The sequence below is a fragment of the Pelodiscus sinensis genome, chromosome 1 (genome assembly GCF_052426305.1).
Source record: "Pelodiscus sinensis isolate ZL-2025 chromosome 1, ASM5242630v1, whole genome shotgun sequence".
Taxonomy (NCBI): domain Eukaryota; kingdom Metazoa; phylum Chordata; order Testudines; family Trionychidae; genus Pelodiscus; species Pelodiscus sinensis.
The window spans coordinates 192,263,922-192,277,366 of record NC_143052.1 but is presented as its reverse complement, the minus strand read 5'-3'; the positions used below and the strand labels follow the sequence as shown (position 1 = coordinate 192,277,366).

Below are 13,445 nucleotides of genomic sequence, written 5' to 3'. Positions count from 1 at the left end.
ATTTTGAAATAACCTGTCTGTTATTTTGAAATTAGTTTGGAATAATGGAATGGCTGTGTAGATGCTCAAATTGTTATTTTGAAATAATGGTAGTTATCTCGAAATAACAGTGCAGCCTAGATACATCCTTAGAGAAATAATATTAAGCTAATGGTAAAACAGATGAGTTTTCTTATGATATTCTTTTCCTTGGGTATATGAATCTACCATGAAGGATACATCTTGAGAAATAGTTTAGCAAGGTATGGAGGAAAAAAATATTTGTAAGTATTTTTTATACAAGGCACAAACCTTTTCACATTACATTCAATGGCTTAAGCCTCATCAATCTGAATGGAAACAGGATCAGTACAGCATGGCTAATAGGAAATATTATAACCTACATTCAGGTTTTGGTGTTTTCATGTCTGTGTTATATTGTAATCGTGTGTAAAGACTGTTGTGATGCTTTTGTAAGAAAGAGGCTATGCAAAAACAGGGACATGGTCTCTCAATGGGCCAATTGCAACTACATACCCTGAAAATGTCAATGGGAATGTGCTTGAGTAAGAATTGAATGAGAACAACATTATCTGCCTACTTGCGCACGTATAACACCAATTAGCTATAACTTCAGTTATGCCTGATATGGGGAAGAACATAGAAAGCATCTCTGAACTCTGTCAACTAGATTGATCTTCTGGTATCATGATTAAAGGCTCAGTTCACATGCAAAGGAATATCAGTTCTTGTCAACAAAGCCTCTAGGATCTGTAAAGTTTCTAGCTGTTTCTCCACCCTTTGTGCAAGTTTTTGGCAGTTTGGGAATGGCTTTGGTTCCCTAATTGCTCCTTGTGTCCCAACCAGTGTTGGTGCCCAGTAGTCTTTTTCATATATTCATCTGCTAAGAAATTCACAGCTGACGTGGACTGTTTCCACAGTGATGCATGTGTTTGTGATTTAGGCACATAGCTGGCTGTATAGTTTATGTAACTGTTGCAATGGAAAATATTGATTAAAAATGTAGTGAAAATTTTGAAAAGAGCCAAAAAAGTCAACAGTGATAAAAAGGCCATTTTTCAAAGAAAATGTTTTTGCTGGAAAAGTTTGTGCAGAGAGAGAGGAATAAAGATAGCTTGCAACAAAATTAGTTTGATCTCCAGATATTATAATTTTGATCAAATATAATTAATGTTTATTGGCTCTGCCTTTCTGAGGGATGCTTCTTTGCATGGTGGGCCCCTGCCTTCTGTGGAAAAGAAGGCCTATAGAAGCCTCTGAGGTGCATAAAGAGGGAGTGTGGATGGTGTGAGCCAGCAGCAAGAAATGGGTGGGCCTGGTTTTGGAGGGGAACAAGTGAGGTAGGAGGAGAGAGTGCGTAATGCAGCCTGGGAATCTGTAAATATTGGGATGGAACCATAGCAAGCAGGGGAGAGAAACTCATGCTGATTCCCAGAACCATAGGATGTTTTCAGGGGAATCTCTGCAAGGAGATTCTAGGAGTTCTACTCTCATGAGACCCCCTTCCCATGCAAATAGCTGTGGGAAAGAATAACCTAAGCTGTTGTTAAATTCACTAAATGAAACACTAGATAGGTATTTCAATAACACAGTTGGTTTTATTGTTTCTCTCTGGGAAATGAAAGATAAGAATGTTACAAAAAGAGATAGATTTATAATCAAAATGATGTACATTATCTTTCATTTGTCATCTCTTGCATTTGCACACAATGTAGGTATTTTATGTCACAGTAAATATTTCCCTCAATACTAAACTATAAAATTGTATTTCATATATTTATTTATTAACTTAGTTCTGCTCCCATCAGAATCTATGAATGGCTTCAATGAGAGCAGGAATGGTCTCTAATCAAATCATTTTCAAATAATTTCTTCCCAAATAAAGGGACGATTCCTGGTTCCAAAAGCTGATGGAGAAATATTTTGCTCAACAAATGTTTAGCAGCACTTAGAATTGAATTGGTTCAGTATCTGAGAAAACAGTAAGAGTGCTGCTAAATTGGTCTTGGTTAGTAAGTATTGTAGCTTGTTTAAGGCTTTTGTAAATTCCAGGTGTAACAAAGTATATTTACTAAGGGTAAAAATAACATGCAGCTGTGAAGAAAAACATCTCGGGTTTCAGGTCAAGCTTGCAGTTCAGAATGAATCACTGCAAAGCTGCACCCTTTGTACTTGGGCACAACTTTCCGAAGTCAACTTTTTTACTGCCCTCAGTCCCCTGATGATTCAGAAATAAAGCAGACTCACAAAATGTCCTAAAAAACCTTTTAAAGACAATCCCTTTCTTGTTGTTTTGTATACTAAAAATATCTTTTTCTGGTGGCTGCTTATGTTTTCAGTTTTACTCTTCATATTATGAAAGTCACTTACATTTGCTGAATTAGTCCCACTTTAAGAAAGCAGTTATGCATACACTTAACTTTAAGGACGTTGGCACTTGCTGAAAGTTAAGCATGGGCTTAAATGCTTTTCTGAATGAGGGCTTCGTCATTTATCCTAAAGAGAAAGGCACCAAACTCTTGACCATCTGGATTTTAATGAAATATGCTAACTTAAGTTGTGATCATTTTTCTCCCCCTGCTGTTTATAATCAGATCAGAGAACAACCTTAGCAGTCCTGTCAGTCTGCCAAAAGCTTTTTCCTACTACTGGATCTTTCACATAATTTGTTGTTTAGCGTTTACAATAGTTTTTAATGCATGACTGCCAGTGGATATGGCGCAGGCTAAACCTGATATATTTTGTACTTACATCAATCCATTTAAATCCCTTTCATTCCAAGTTCTTTTTATAGAAAAAGAAAATTAAGTAACTTTGTAAATTAGACCATAGGATGTGGCTAGTAGTCTGTTTCACAAAACTATTTAAAATAATCTCAACATACAAAAAAATCAATGAACAGGCCAAGCTGCCCTCACTAACATCCATTTAATGCCATTGGCTTCAATAGATTTGTACCAATATGACTGAAGGCAGAATTTGGCTTGTGTCTCTAACTATAAAAGGAGTTAAGTATGCAACTTCATTCATACACAGGTGACATCTTCCTTTGTTAAAGGTAAACAGAAAACCCCAAATATTTCAGCCACAAAGAGATTTTCTCAGGAACTTACTCACAATATGTAAATATGGAAATTTTTTGGTCTATTTGCTTCTGTGTGGTAGAAATAAGGTTTAACAGGCTGTAGTAGTTAATTCAGTTTATATTTAGAGGCATGCACTGGGGAAAAATTCACTCTAAAAAATACCTGAATATTGTATCTCAATGTGGGTGGAGATAAAATCCACCATCATCCAACCTGAGGCCAGGATGTGGAGTTGACATCTGATATATATAGACATGCACACTCTGAAACAATTTGGTGATATTGGCCCCATTTGAGCAAGAAATTTAAGCAAATGCCTAACATTGCCTTCAATGGGACTCCTTACAAGTGCAGCAGTTCTCAAACTTTTTGTACTAGTGACCCCTTTCACATAGCAAACCTCTGAGTGTGACCCCACTTCTACATTAAAAATGAGATGGGGGCTCTGGGCTCTCAGCCCCACAGAACTGACAGCGCCTGATCTCAATATAATCACCCTTGTGACCACTGAGGGGTCATGACCCACAGTTTGAGAACCCCTGCACTAAAAGTTAGGCATGCACTTAAGTAATTTGCTGAATTTGGGGGGGTCATAGCTGCACTTTTATTAGCTATTAATTGATATTTGAACAGCAGAAATATCAGAATTTTTAAAATGAACCCTTAGCTGACAAGATAGATGTACACTCTAAGGAGCTATCCCTTCTACCTCTTCCTCTTGTATGGATTCTGGGCCAATGTTTGGGTCATTTCCCCCCTTTTGTCCCCATCCAAGTGCAAGTATAAGTGTGAAAGCATGCATAATCTGGTCACATGTGGCCATCTGCGTTGACACCTACATGCATTGCCTTACCAGGAGTATAAATAATCTGAATTGGGCAGGTCACACAGTGTTCTTGGGCAGATTAAAGGGACTATGCTAAAACACCTGGACCACATCACAGGGCCACTTTTCCCTGCCTTGAAATAGACCTTCATGATTTAATACATGGAAGACACTGCAGATTCTGTGGTGTGTAAAACTGATAGGGTTTGGGAGGAGCCACGATTTAGGTACAACTGCAATTTATGGTGTTACAATGTCCAGAAAAAGAAAATCTTTTAAGAGTGTAGACAGGCTGCCTCTTTCATCAATGTGACCTGCTGCCTATTACGCATATCCACAGTACAGCTGCATTATTGCAACAGCAGAATTAAATGAATGATTACGATATTAGTACTGTATAATTTTTTAAAAAACAACCTCTTCACATTTGAAGATATTATCCTGTGGTTGTGTTCTTTCTTTTGATTTTTTGAAGCAGTATTTGTCTATATGATGAAACACATTGAAGACATTAAATTAAGGGTCAAATATGCCTGTGTCTGGCAGGAAGAAAATTGTGATGCCATTAAAAGGCCATTAGGGAACCCCCTATGGAACATTAAACTCTAAAGGCTCTATTCAGAAAGCAAAGCCAAGAGTAAAAAGGTGTCTGGTTGCAGATCCTCTGCAGATGTCCAGTGCTTAGCTACAGTACCATGGAGTCTGTGTTAGGCGGGAGCTGAAAGTCTTTCCCAGTCATGCATGTGGTATTTTGAATCATGGCTTTGGCAAAAGCCTCTTTTATATGGGCATACTTAGAAGTGTCTGCACTGCACTACATGATATGCATCTAATGGAACTGAGCACGTACCTAGTAAAACAATGGCAGCAATGGAGTTAGAAAGTTCTCCAATGCTAAGTAGCAACTTTGGCTTCAGATGTTTCTGTGTGCTTTGCCATGTTTCTCATATCCCTTATTTAGAGAGTCAGAAGCAGGGTCGCTATCTGTGACAATCAAGTCTAAATCCTCTAGCCCTTCCTCTTACTCTGGCCAGTAATTAATTTATTGTATTTTCACAAATATAGGGCCAGATCCTTAGCGGGTGTAAACTGGTGTATTTCCATTTAAATCCATCATATTTTCAGAACAAAATCAGTTAAGGGACCAGAAGCAGAGACTTTTTGCACTAGCTGCCAAGTTTCCCAGATGACTGGTCAGCCCTTAAAGTAGAGTCTCCCTGTCTCATATACAATTTGAATACTAATGAAAAGATTAGTGACGTTGGTATAATAATGTAGGCAAATTCTGATTGTTTTTCTAGAAATTCCCCTGATGACTGCAGCGTGGCTAAAGGAGGGAAGCTGGTCAGTGGCTCAGATAATGTCGGCATGAACTATGGAAACTATATGGAAGAGAAACATGTTGTACCACCGAACATGACAACCAATGAACGAAGAGTGATTGTTCCAGCAGGTTAGAAACTTTAAAAGCAACTTCTCTCCCCTTTTAAAGTAGCAAAATCTGTAACTGATATTACTAGGAAATCTGTTAATCTAATCAGATCAAAAGATTACCTGTTTTTAAATTAAGTTAGCTATGTCGCATGTCAAAGACAGTTTGATAAGAAAGATTAGGAAAAAAGAATATGAACTCCCAGAATTGTTATGAAGAATGAATTGAGAAATAGAAAAATAAAGCCACCTCATCAGCCTATGCTGCTCACATTACGGAGGTTTCAGATGTCTCCTCCCTGGCTTTCCCTAGCCCTTCGCTCTCCCCTCAGCTATAGAGGCTACAACTGCCACTGGCTTTTGTGAAGAACACACGAGAGGAGGAAATGTTCCTTGCACAATTTCACCCCATCAAGTGACAGATATAGTCTGGGCCTAAGCATAATGAAAATTGGCCCAGTTGTGGAATAAGCAATGCAGGATAAGCCTATTGTTTAAATCATTTCTCTGTGTTTGAGCAGTGTAATACATTTTAATAAACAATCTGACAACTCCCTGTAAGACAATGGCAAGGCTGATAGCAACCTTTATTATGGAATTCAGAAGGTAATTATACAATAAGGCATTCACTATTTCAAGATCTGTCTTCTTTGCATACCTCAGGTGACGGGAATAAGCTTCAAATTGCAAAACGATCAGCATGCATACACCCAAACTCAAAACAACAATCATGTTACAATATAAATATATGCACAGGACATCTACATGATGTAGGTAGAAAAGTATAATTTGCTATTAGTTCTTGATCTGCATAAATCACCTTGTATGAAATATTCCTGCTGATACTACATTGCATAATGTTTTTACAGTTATTCAGTTGCTAAGACTGCAAGAGCACTAACTGTGGCTAATTTTGCAAGCTGTAATTACATCAGTTATTTGTCAAGCAACATACATACATACACACACACACACACACACATTGCACAATATGTTTTTTCTGAACTGCAGCAAAGAGATTCATTTAGTGATAAAACCCTTTTGCAAAATTGGAAACAGGCAGCACTGAACATGATAGCTTTCATATGTAACTTTGCGAAATGAACACTCCTTTCAATGATAGCTCCTGATTTTCCTGACCTTTTAATTCCCATGGGCTTGTAAAAGTGATAAAGAGGTCTTTCCTTTTAGCATTTCCCTTCAGGTATGTTTTGAGAAGACTCTAACCGTGAGTTAGGGATTAAGATGATCATAGTTACAATCAGTTATTTTATAAACTATACAAAAATTCTTGGGGGTGAGGCTCATCTGTCAGACATTCACTTCTCTTCCAAAAGTGCAGTGTAAACGATGATGTGGCAAAGCGCCTTAGAGAAATCAGAACATGGGATTTTTAACTTGCAGTGAAGCTAATGACAGAGTTCAGAACTCATATCAGATTCATCACTAAGAATAAGAAATGGTTGGTGAATCTGCAAGTATTTGGCTGTTCACTTCAATTTAAACTGAATTTAACTGATGAACTGCTTGTGTTGTCCCTCTGAGGACTGGGCAAACACAGATCCTCTGATAATGAACTTTATTTCTAGTTCCCCACACCACACATCCTTTCCTCCATCAGACCCCCGTCTATGAAGATCATCCAGGTCCCTCAGACTACTATCCATGCCGGGCAAGATGTGGCCTGGGGGCCGGATCTGTCCCACCTAACACTTTGATCTGTCCTGCAGACTGCATCTAGCTGCTTTCTATTTATATTCTGCTGCCCGTGCCGCCAGATTTTCTGGTGATGGCATAGGCAGCAAGATCCTATTTAAATGGCTCATGGCTGCCGGCTGTAATACTATTCAAGCAGGGGGCAGAGCCGTGAGCCCTTTAAATAGCCACAGTAACTCTTGGCAGCTGCCAGGCAATGCAATAGCAACAAGGCCAGGAGCTGCGAACCACCTGCTGTGTTATTAATTCAAAACCTTCTGCCACCAAGCAACTCTGGATGGAGGCTAGTCTCCAGCCCCGCCCCTTCTGCTCCAGGTCACGTCCCTTCTGGGGGTGGAGCTGGCCTATGACCACATACCAAAATTCATTAAGTGTCCCCCCTGTGAAAATTATTGCCCACCCCTCCTCTAGGCTGGGGCCTGCCTCATACTTCCCACTAATCTGGTAATTCTGTCTCTGGTGTGCTCAAAAGATCCAGAGAGCTAAGGGCTCAGACCCTCAAAGGGTTAAAATGAATGTAACAAACTAAGTGAGAAGCCCAGGATGTGTGGGTGTTGAAGTGAGCAGCTTCAAATAGTCTGAAAAATTTTGATGAGCATCATAGACCTTTCTGAATGGCTTTGGAAAGCTGAATAGGTTAAAACTGATAAAGGGAGGAAGGGTGTTTTTGTGATCGAGGCACGCGTTACACAAACAAACTGAAGCGCAAAGTTCAATTTCCAGCTCTGTCATGGGATCCCTGTATGACCTTGGCCAAGTCACATAATCTTTTTCTTTTCAGTTCCTGATCTTTGAGAATGATGTTTTATCTTCTATGATCTTTTGTCTGTTTAAAATATAAGCTCTTCAAAGCAGGAGCTGTCTCTTACTGTTTTTGCATAGAGTGCATGGCTTGATGGGGCCTGAAATTGGTTGAAGCCTATAGGCACTATTATTATACAAATAAATAATGAGGAGAGAGGTCAAGGGTTCAGATCCTATGACTCTGTGGGATGGGAGTGGAAAGAGGGAAATCAGAGGAAAAGGTGATAGTAGAGTTAGGGATTAGAACTGTGTGAATAACTGATTTCCATGGATGAACTGAATTATTTGAGGAAAAATAGTTTCGTGTCAACTCAAATCAAAAGTTATAGAAAATTTTAGGGAACTCCAAAAAATTAAAAAATTTAATTCTGGTTCATGCTAAATATTTTGTTCATCCTACAGCAGCGGGTCTTGTTTCCAATCTTGATATTTTATACTTTTTAGAATTATTTAGCTCTGATTGAAGACATATTCAAAATGAAAAGTTTCTCGAATCAAAAAATCAAAGTATTTCAATATATTAACTTTTCTAATTTTATTTGTTGAGTATTTTTTTCTAGCTGAAATGATTTGTTGAGTTCAACACAAATTGAAAAATGTTTTGTTCAACATGGATATGCAGTTTTAGGAAAAAAAATGTTTGTTCACAAATTTTGCTCAACTCTTTAAAAAAAAAAAGTGGGGATAGGAATGGGCAAAGTTCTGGACCAGTTCATTTTTCCCTGTAGCAATTTTTGTCAGCATCTGATCTAATTAATACAAACTAGAGCAGGGCAGGATCTGTTTAGCAGCATACAACAGTACATCACAACATTCTAGGACAGACACAGATTAATGAGATTGAAAGTTCAGAGCTAATGCTTTTTGGAAGTCCCCTTTTCGTGCATCTTGTATTAATGAAAACAAAAGTGTGAGCGATCAACAAGACATAAATATTACTAACTACGCATGAAAGGAAAATTGAAAATAATGAACAGGTCACATACTGCCTGGGTAAACATAAAAATATAAAACTTTAAGAGTCAAATGTGAAATGCTGTGTGTTTAAACAGGCATCTTGCAATCTTTACGTGATACAAATTCAGTTTTGAATCCTCAGAGTAAATCCTGTTCAGCTGACATGATAGCAAGAGCATTAAGCTTTGTTTCTTCCATTGTTGACCAAAGTTGGCTTTTTTTTTCAAACAAAGCTTAGGGAACAATCACTGTGCTTCACCGCTGGCAATGGGTACATTCAAATACAGTCTCAACGCAATGAAAATATTTGGGAAGACATTACTCAGAACTTTGCCATGCAAAAATCTGATGAGTTCAGGAGTGCTCTTATCCTGCCTGTCACCATAGCTTATAAATGCTGAAAATTGAGACATTTTGGCAAAGAGTTCAGTGCTCTAGATCATTCAAGTAAGAATTAAGCAACCAGTGAATGCATGTTTTCTTCTCCTCTTCACTTTGTATTTTTAAGATTAGACTAGGGGGCTGTGCCCCCGCTCGCTATGTTTGCCAACTCCCTTCCTGCTTCCCCAGAGCACTGGGGAGGGGGGAGGCTGCGGGTCTCTCACCCCCCCCCCTCCAAGTATGGGGGAAACAGGAAGGGGAAGGCTGCGCAGCTTCATACCTCTACCCCCAGAGCACTGGGGAAGGAGAAGTCCATGGGACACTTGATTCCCAAGCACTAGGGAGGGAGGAGGGAGTGGGCCACACTACTCTGCCCCCCCAGCATCAGGGAGGGAGGAAGCTGTGCAGTTCTGGCCCCCTCCTGGAACATCGGGCAGGGAGGGAGCTGCGTGGCTCCCATCCCCCCACTCCTGCGAGCACCAAGCAGTCGGTGCAGCTCCCGCACCAACCCCCAGAGCACCAGGGAGGGGAGTAGGATGCCAGATAGCTGAGGAGGGGCTGTGGGATGCAGAGTGATGTGCTGATGTCACTCTGTCATCCCACAGGAAAAATTTTTTATATATAGAGAGAGAGAAAATGAAGACTGCTAACTGAATTTATGCTAATTTACTAAATAACAGGCCCCACTCAGGCCTTACTGAAGTCCATACTCAGTCTTTCCAAATGCTCTTTACTTCACTGAGCATTTTGCCTACATAAAGAGTATGAATTTCACCAGAAAACTTTGAAAATGATCCATGACTGGCTTCTGTCCTGCAGCAAGTGCTGTGAATGCAAACACCTCCACCCAGTAGGATTCTGCACATGGCCAGGGCTTCATACTCCTGTGTGAACAGTAGTGTAAAATAATGATGAGACATAATAGCTGGGGATGAAATCTGTGGGAGGATAAATTAACAGTGAAACGAATATGTTAAAGTAATAACCAGAAGTCCTAGCTCACCTCCATAATTTGTACAGCAATTTTTTCTCAGGTTGTCTTCTCCCCTAAAATGGGACAAATTCATTTTTGTATAACTACACTTAAGTTACTGTATCTTGGATTAACATCATCCAGTGTGACAATAATTTACTTTGATAATTTAGTACTAGTTCCAGTATTAAAAATGGCTAATTTTATGCTTTGTGAAACCATTCAGATCCTACATTATGGAGCACCGACCATGTACGTCAGTGGTTGGAATGGGCCGTGAAGGAATATGGTCTTCCAGATGTTGACATCTTGTTGTTCCAGAATATTGATGGGAAAGAACTATGTAAAATGACCAAAGATGACTTCCAGAGGCTCACCCCAAGCTATAATGCAGATATCCTCCTCTCACACCTACACTACCTCAGAGAGAGTAAGACTATTTTCCTTCGTTATGATGGTTAGAATAAATCTGTCAACAGCATTTCCAGTTGTAGTGTCTTTTCATTTTGGGATTTCAAATCTCCCAACTTCGAATGTTACAGCTTCCAAGAATATTATTAGAGCCTATCCAAAGCTTATTCATGTTGATAGAAAGACTCCCATTGACTACAGTGGGTTTAGATCAGGTTTATTGTGACTACTTTAAGAAATTATTTTAGGAATATCTCCTAATGGGCAAAAAATTAATTTGAAACCCAGTTCATTCATCCATAATACTGTAGGAAGAAAATTAAAGGGACTTGTTGTGATGATGTTTTTTCTGGTCACATATTCTTCTTTCCATTTTAGCTATGAGAACCCTAAATGAAAGTAAAAACATTGATTTATAAAGAAAATTCCAGGCATGATTCTTTGAATATATATGATCTGTTCTACTCTGCATATGTGCATGTAGCTCTCACTGGAATTAATAGGAGTTATGTACATTCATGCAGAAGAGAAAAGAATCTTCTAAATCTCAAACCAAAGGATTTGTGGCTGATGGCTAACTTTCTAAAGGGGGAAGAAGGGAATAGTGAATTAATGATTTGAAGGATGTAGTCCTCACATAATTTGTATAATTTAAGACATTAAAATGATCAAATGTGGTTTTAAAAAAACCAAATTTGCAACACCAGTGTGGTGCAGTCTTTTCTATACACACACACACACACACATACACTCAGACTGAAATATTATGTATTAATGATATTATTTCAATGAATATCCTAGTTTAAACTTTAACATACACACCTCCCCCACAAACAGCAGAACTAAACTGATTGTTACTTGACTTGCTTTAAAACAATCCTATCGGGGGAAAATGTTTTTAGAAGATAATTCTCATTTTTTTTTCATTTTGGTGTTGCTTTTTGTTTTGTTTTGTAGCTCCTCTTCCACATTTGACTTCAGATGATGTTGATAAGGCCTTACAAAACTCTCCACGGTTAATGCATGCTAGAAACACAGGTAATGCTGGCATCGCTCCCATTCCTATAGGTCATCTTTTAAAAGCACAGGATTCCTGTTTGAGTTGCATGCTAAAAAATGGAAATGGTAAATCAGCAGGGAGATGGTGTATTCTCCCCTGATATTTGTGTAAGGCTTAGCAGTGACATGAGTTTTCCATGTGCACACTGAACAGAAGTGAGATCGTTTGGTACCAGATTTTGCAATTGGATCCCTGTGTGCAAACTCTTATTCCTGTGCAGGTGCAAGGTTCCATCCACATGCAACAAACTACACTTAATCTCTAAGATTCTGATCTAATCTTATCAAAGCCACACAGGTGGATCCTTTTGCCTGCATGGAGCCTCACACATGTTAATGGAGCACTGGACTGGCTCAGAAATCCACCTGTACAGATCAGTTTGCAGCTTTGGTGCCAAAGTCTGGTTAATTTCTCCCATTGAGTATACTGCAACATGGACCCATGCAGTATACTGTATCACATATTTAAATACTATTTTATCACACACAAAAAACTGGATAAACAGGGATTTTACTTTTCCCCAATTATAAAAGACAGTACTGACTATTTTCCTGATGGAGTATTTCCAGAGGTTTTTTTTTTTCAATTTAGACTGTACCAGCAATAAAATTAAACCTGCTAAATTTATAACCTTACAGAATGTAAAAGATGTATGGAATTTCTTTAAGGCAAAAAATCCCTTTTTACCATGCTAGTCCATTATCCCCTACTACTACTATACTTGGGCCTTTTTAAAGTGTGTATGAGGATGGTGGGAGAGAATATATTTTATGGACTGTTCTGTGCTGAAGTCCAACTAAGTTTTGATTCTTCTCTCTGTGCAGTGTTTCATAGATACGCACATACCCTTCCATGACATACATTGTCTACAAAATGGATCTTCTCCCCAAGTTTCAGAAAAGTTTGGTCTGAATTTGAGATTTTTTAAAAATAGTTATTACTGCTCACCATTCCATGAGCCACCCTGGACAAATTGGAGATAAATATAAAACACTCCATAGAAATTGATTTCTTCCACAAAATTCTGTGATATTACAAGTTTTCACTCCAAATATTTATGGAAAACTTCAGTGGAAGTTTTGTTCTCACAGTTTTGTAACAGAGGGTGACATAAAATGCTATATATTTTATTAAATAAAAAAGTTTTAAATATCACGTTATCATGCCTGAGGGTATTAGTTACCTACAGTGACCAGAAATAACAACTATTTAAGAAATGGAAAAGCTAATATAAAAAATAATGTGAAATACTCTACACATTTTCTCTTTTGCTGTAATAATTAGCACTGTTTCCCTGAAAAATTACAGCATAATTACTCAAAGATCACATGCTTTTGCTAAACTCAAATGTTTGATATCCAGTATATCCTATATCTAGGGCTGCTAAGATTGAACCAGTCTATTCAAGTCAGTGGAAGCCTCTTCTTTTGCTCCCATGGACTTTAGAACAGTCCTTAAATTCCATTTTAAAAGTAGATGGACTTGAGGGTCTTTTCCATCTCTCACAATCACAATCCTAATTTAGCAATGAAATTCCCTGCACAGTTACTCAATAGTTTCTCAGTGAGTCCCTGTTACCTTTTTATGTAATTGTAATGATGTTGAGATGTTTTAATGTATCTACCTCCCAAAAAATTAACCTGCATTTACTTCACTGGGATTATTGATACATTGCAGCTATATGGATGGCATTTATGTCAGCAATATCCTACAGTGTGTAAGAAAAAATATTTGCTTGGTTTGGTTCTGTTTGTATAAAAATCTGTCTTGGGAACTTCAGAGGAGGTTAAGGGGATTGGT

The 13,445-nt window shown here is 38.4% G+C and overlaps 1 protein-coding gene across 5 annotated transcripts in view; it reads left to right on the top strand.

The window, feature by feature from the left end:
• ERG (ETS transcription factor ERG) overlaps positions 1–13,445 on the top strand; it is a 217,829-nt gene that overhangs the window by 186,294 nt on the left and 18,090 nt on the right. For 4 of the 5 annotated variants that reach the window (XM_014575421.4, XM_014575424.4, XM_075911963.2 and 1 more), the window contains 3 exons: positions 5,214–5,365; positions 10,401–10,604; positions 11,543–11,623. In XM_014575421.4, the coding sequence (XP_014430907.1) occupies positions 5,214–5,365; positions 10,401–10,604; positions 11,543–11,623 (437 nt within the window). The remainder of the gene's footprint in view (positions 1–5,213; positions 5,366–10,400; positions 10,605–11,542; positions 11,624–13,445) is intronic. The other variant, XM_014575429.4, reaches the window with a different exon arrangement.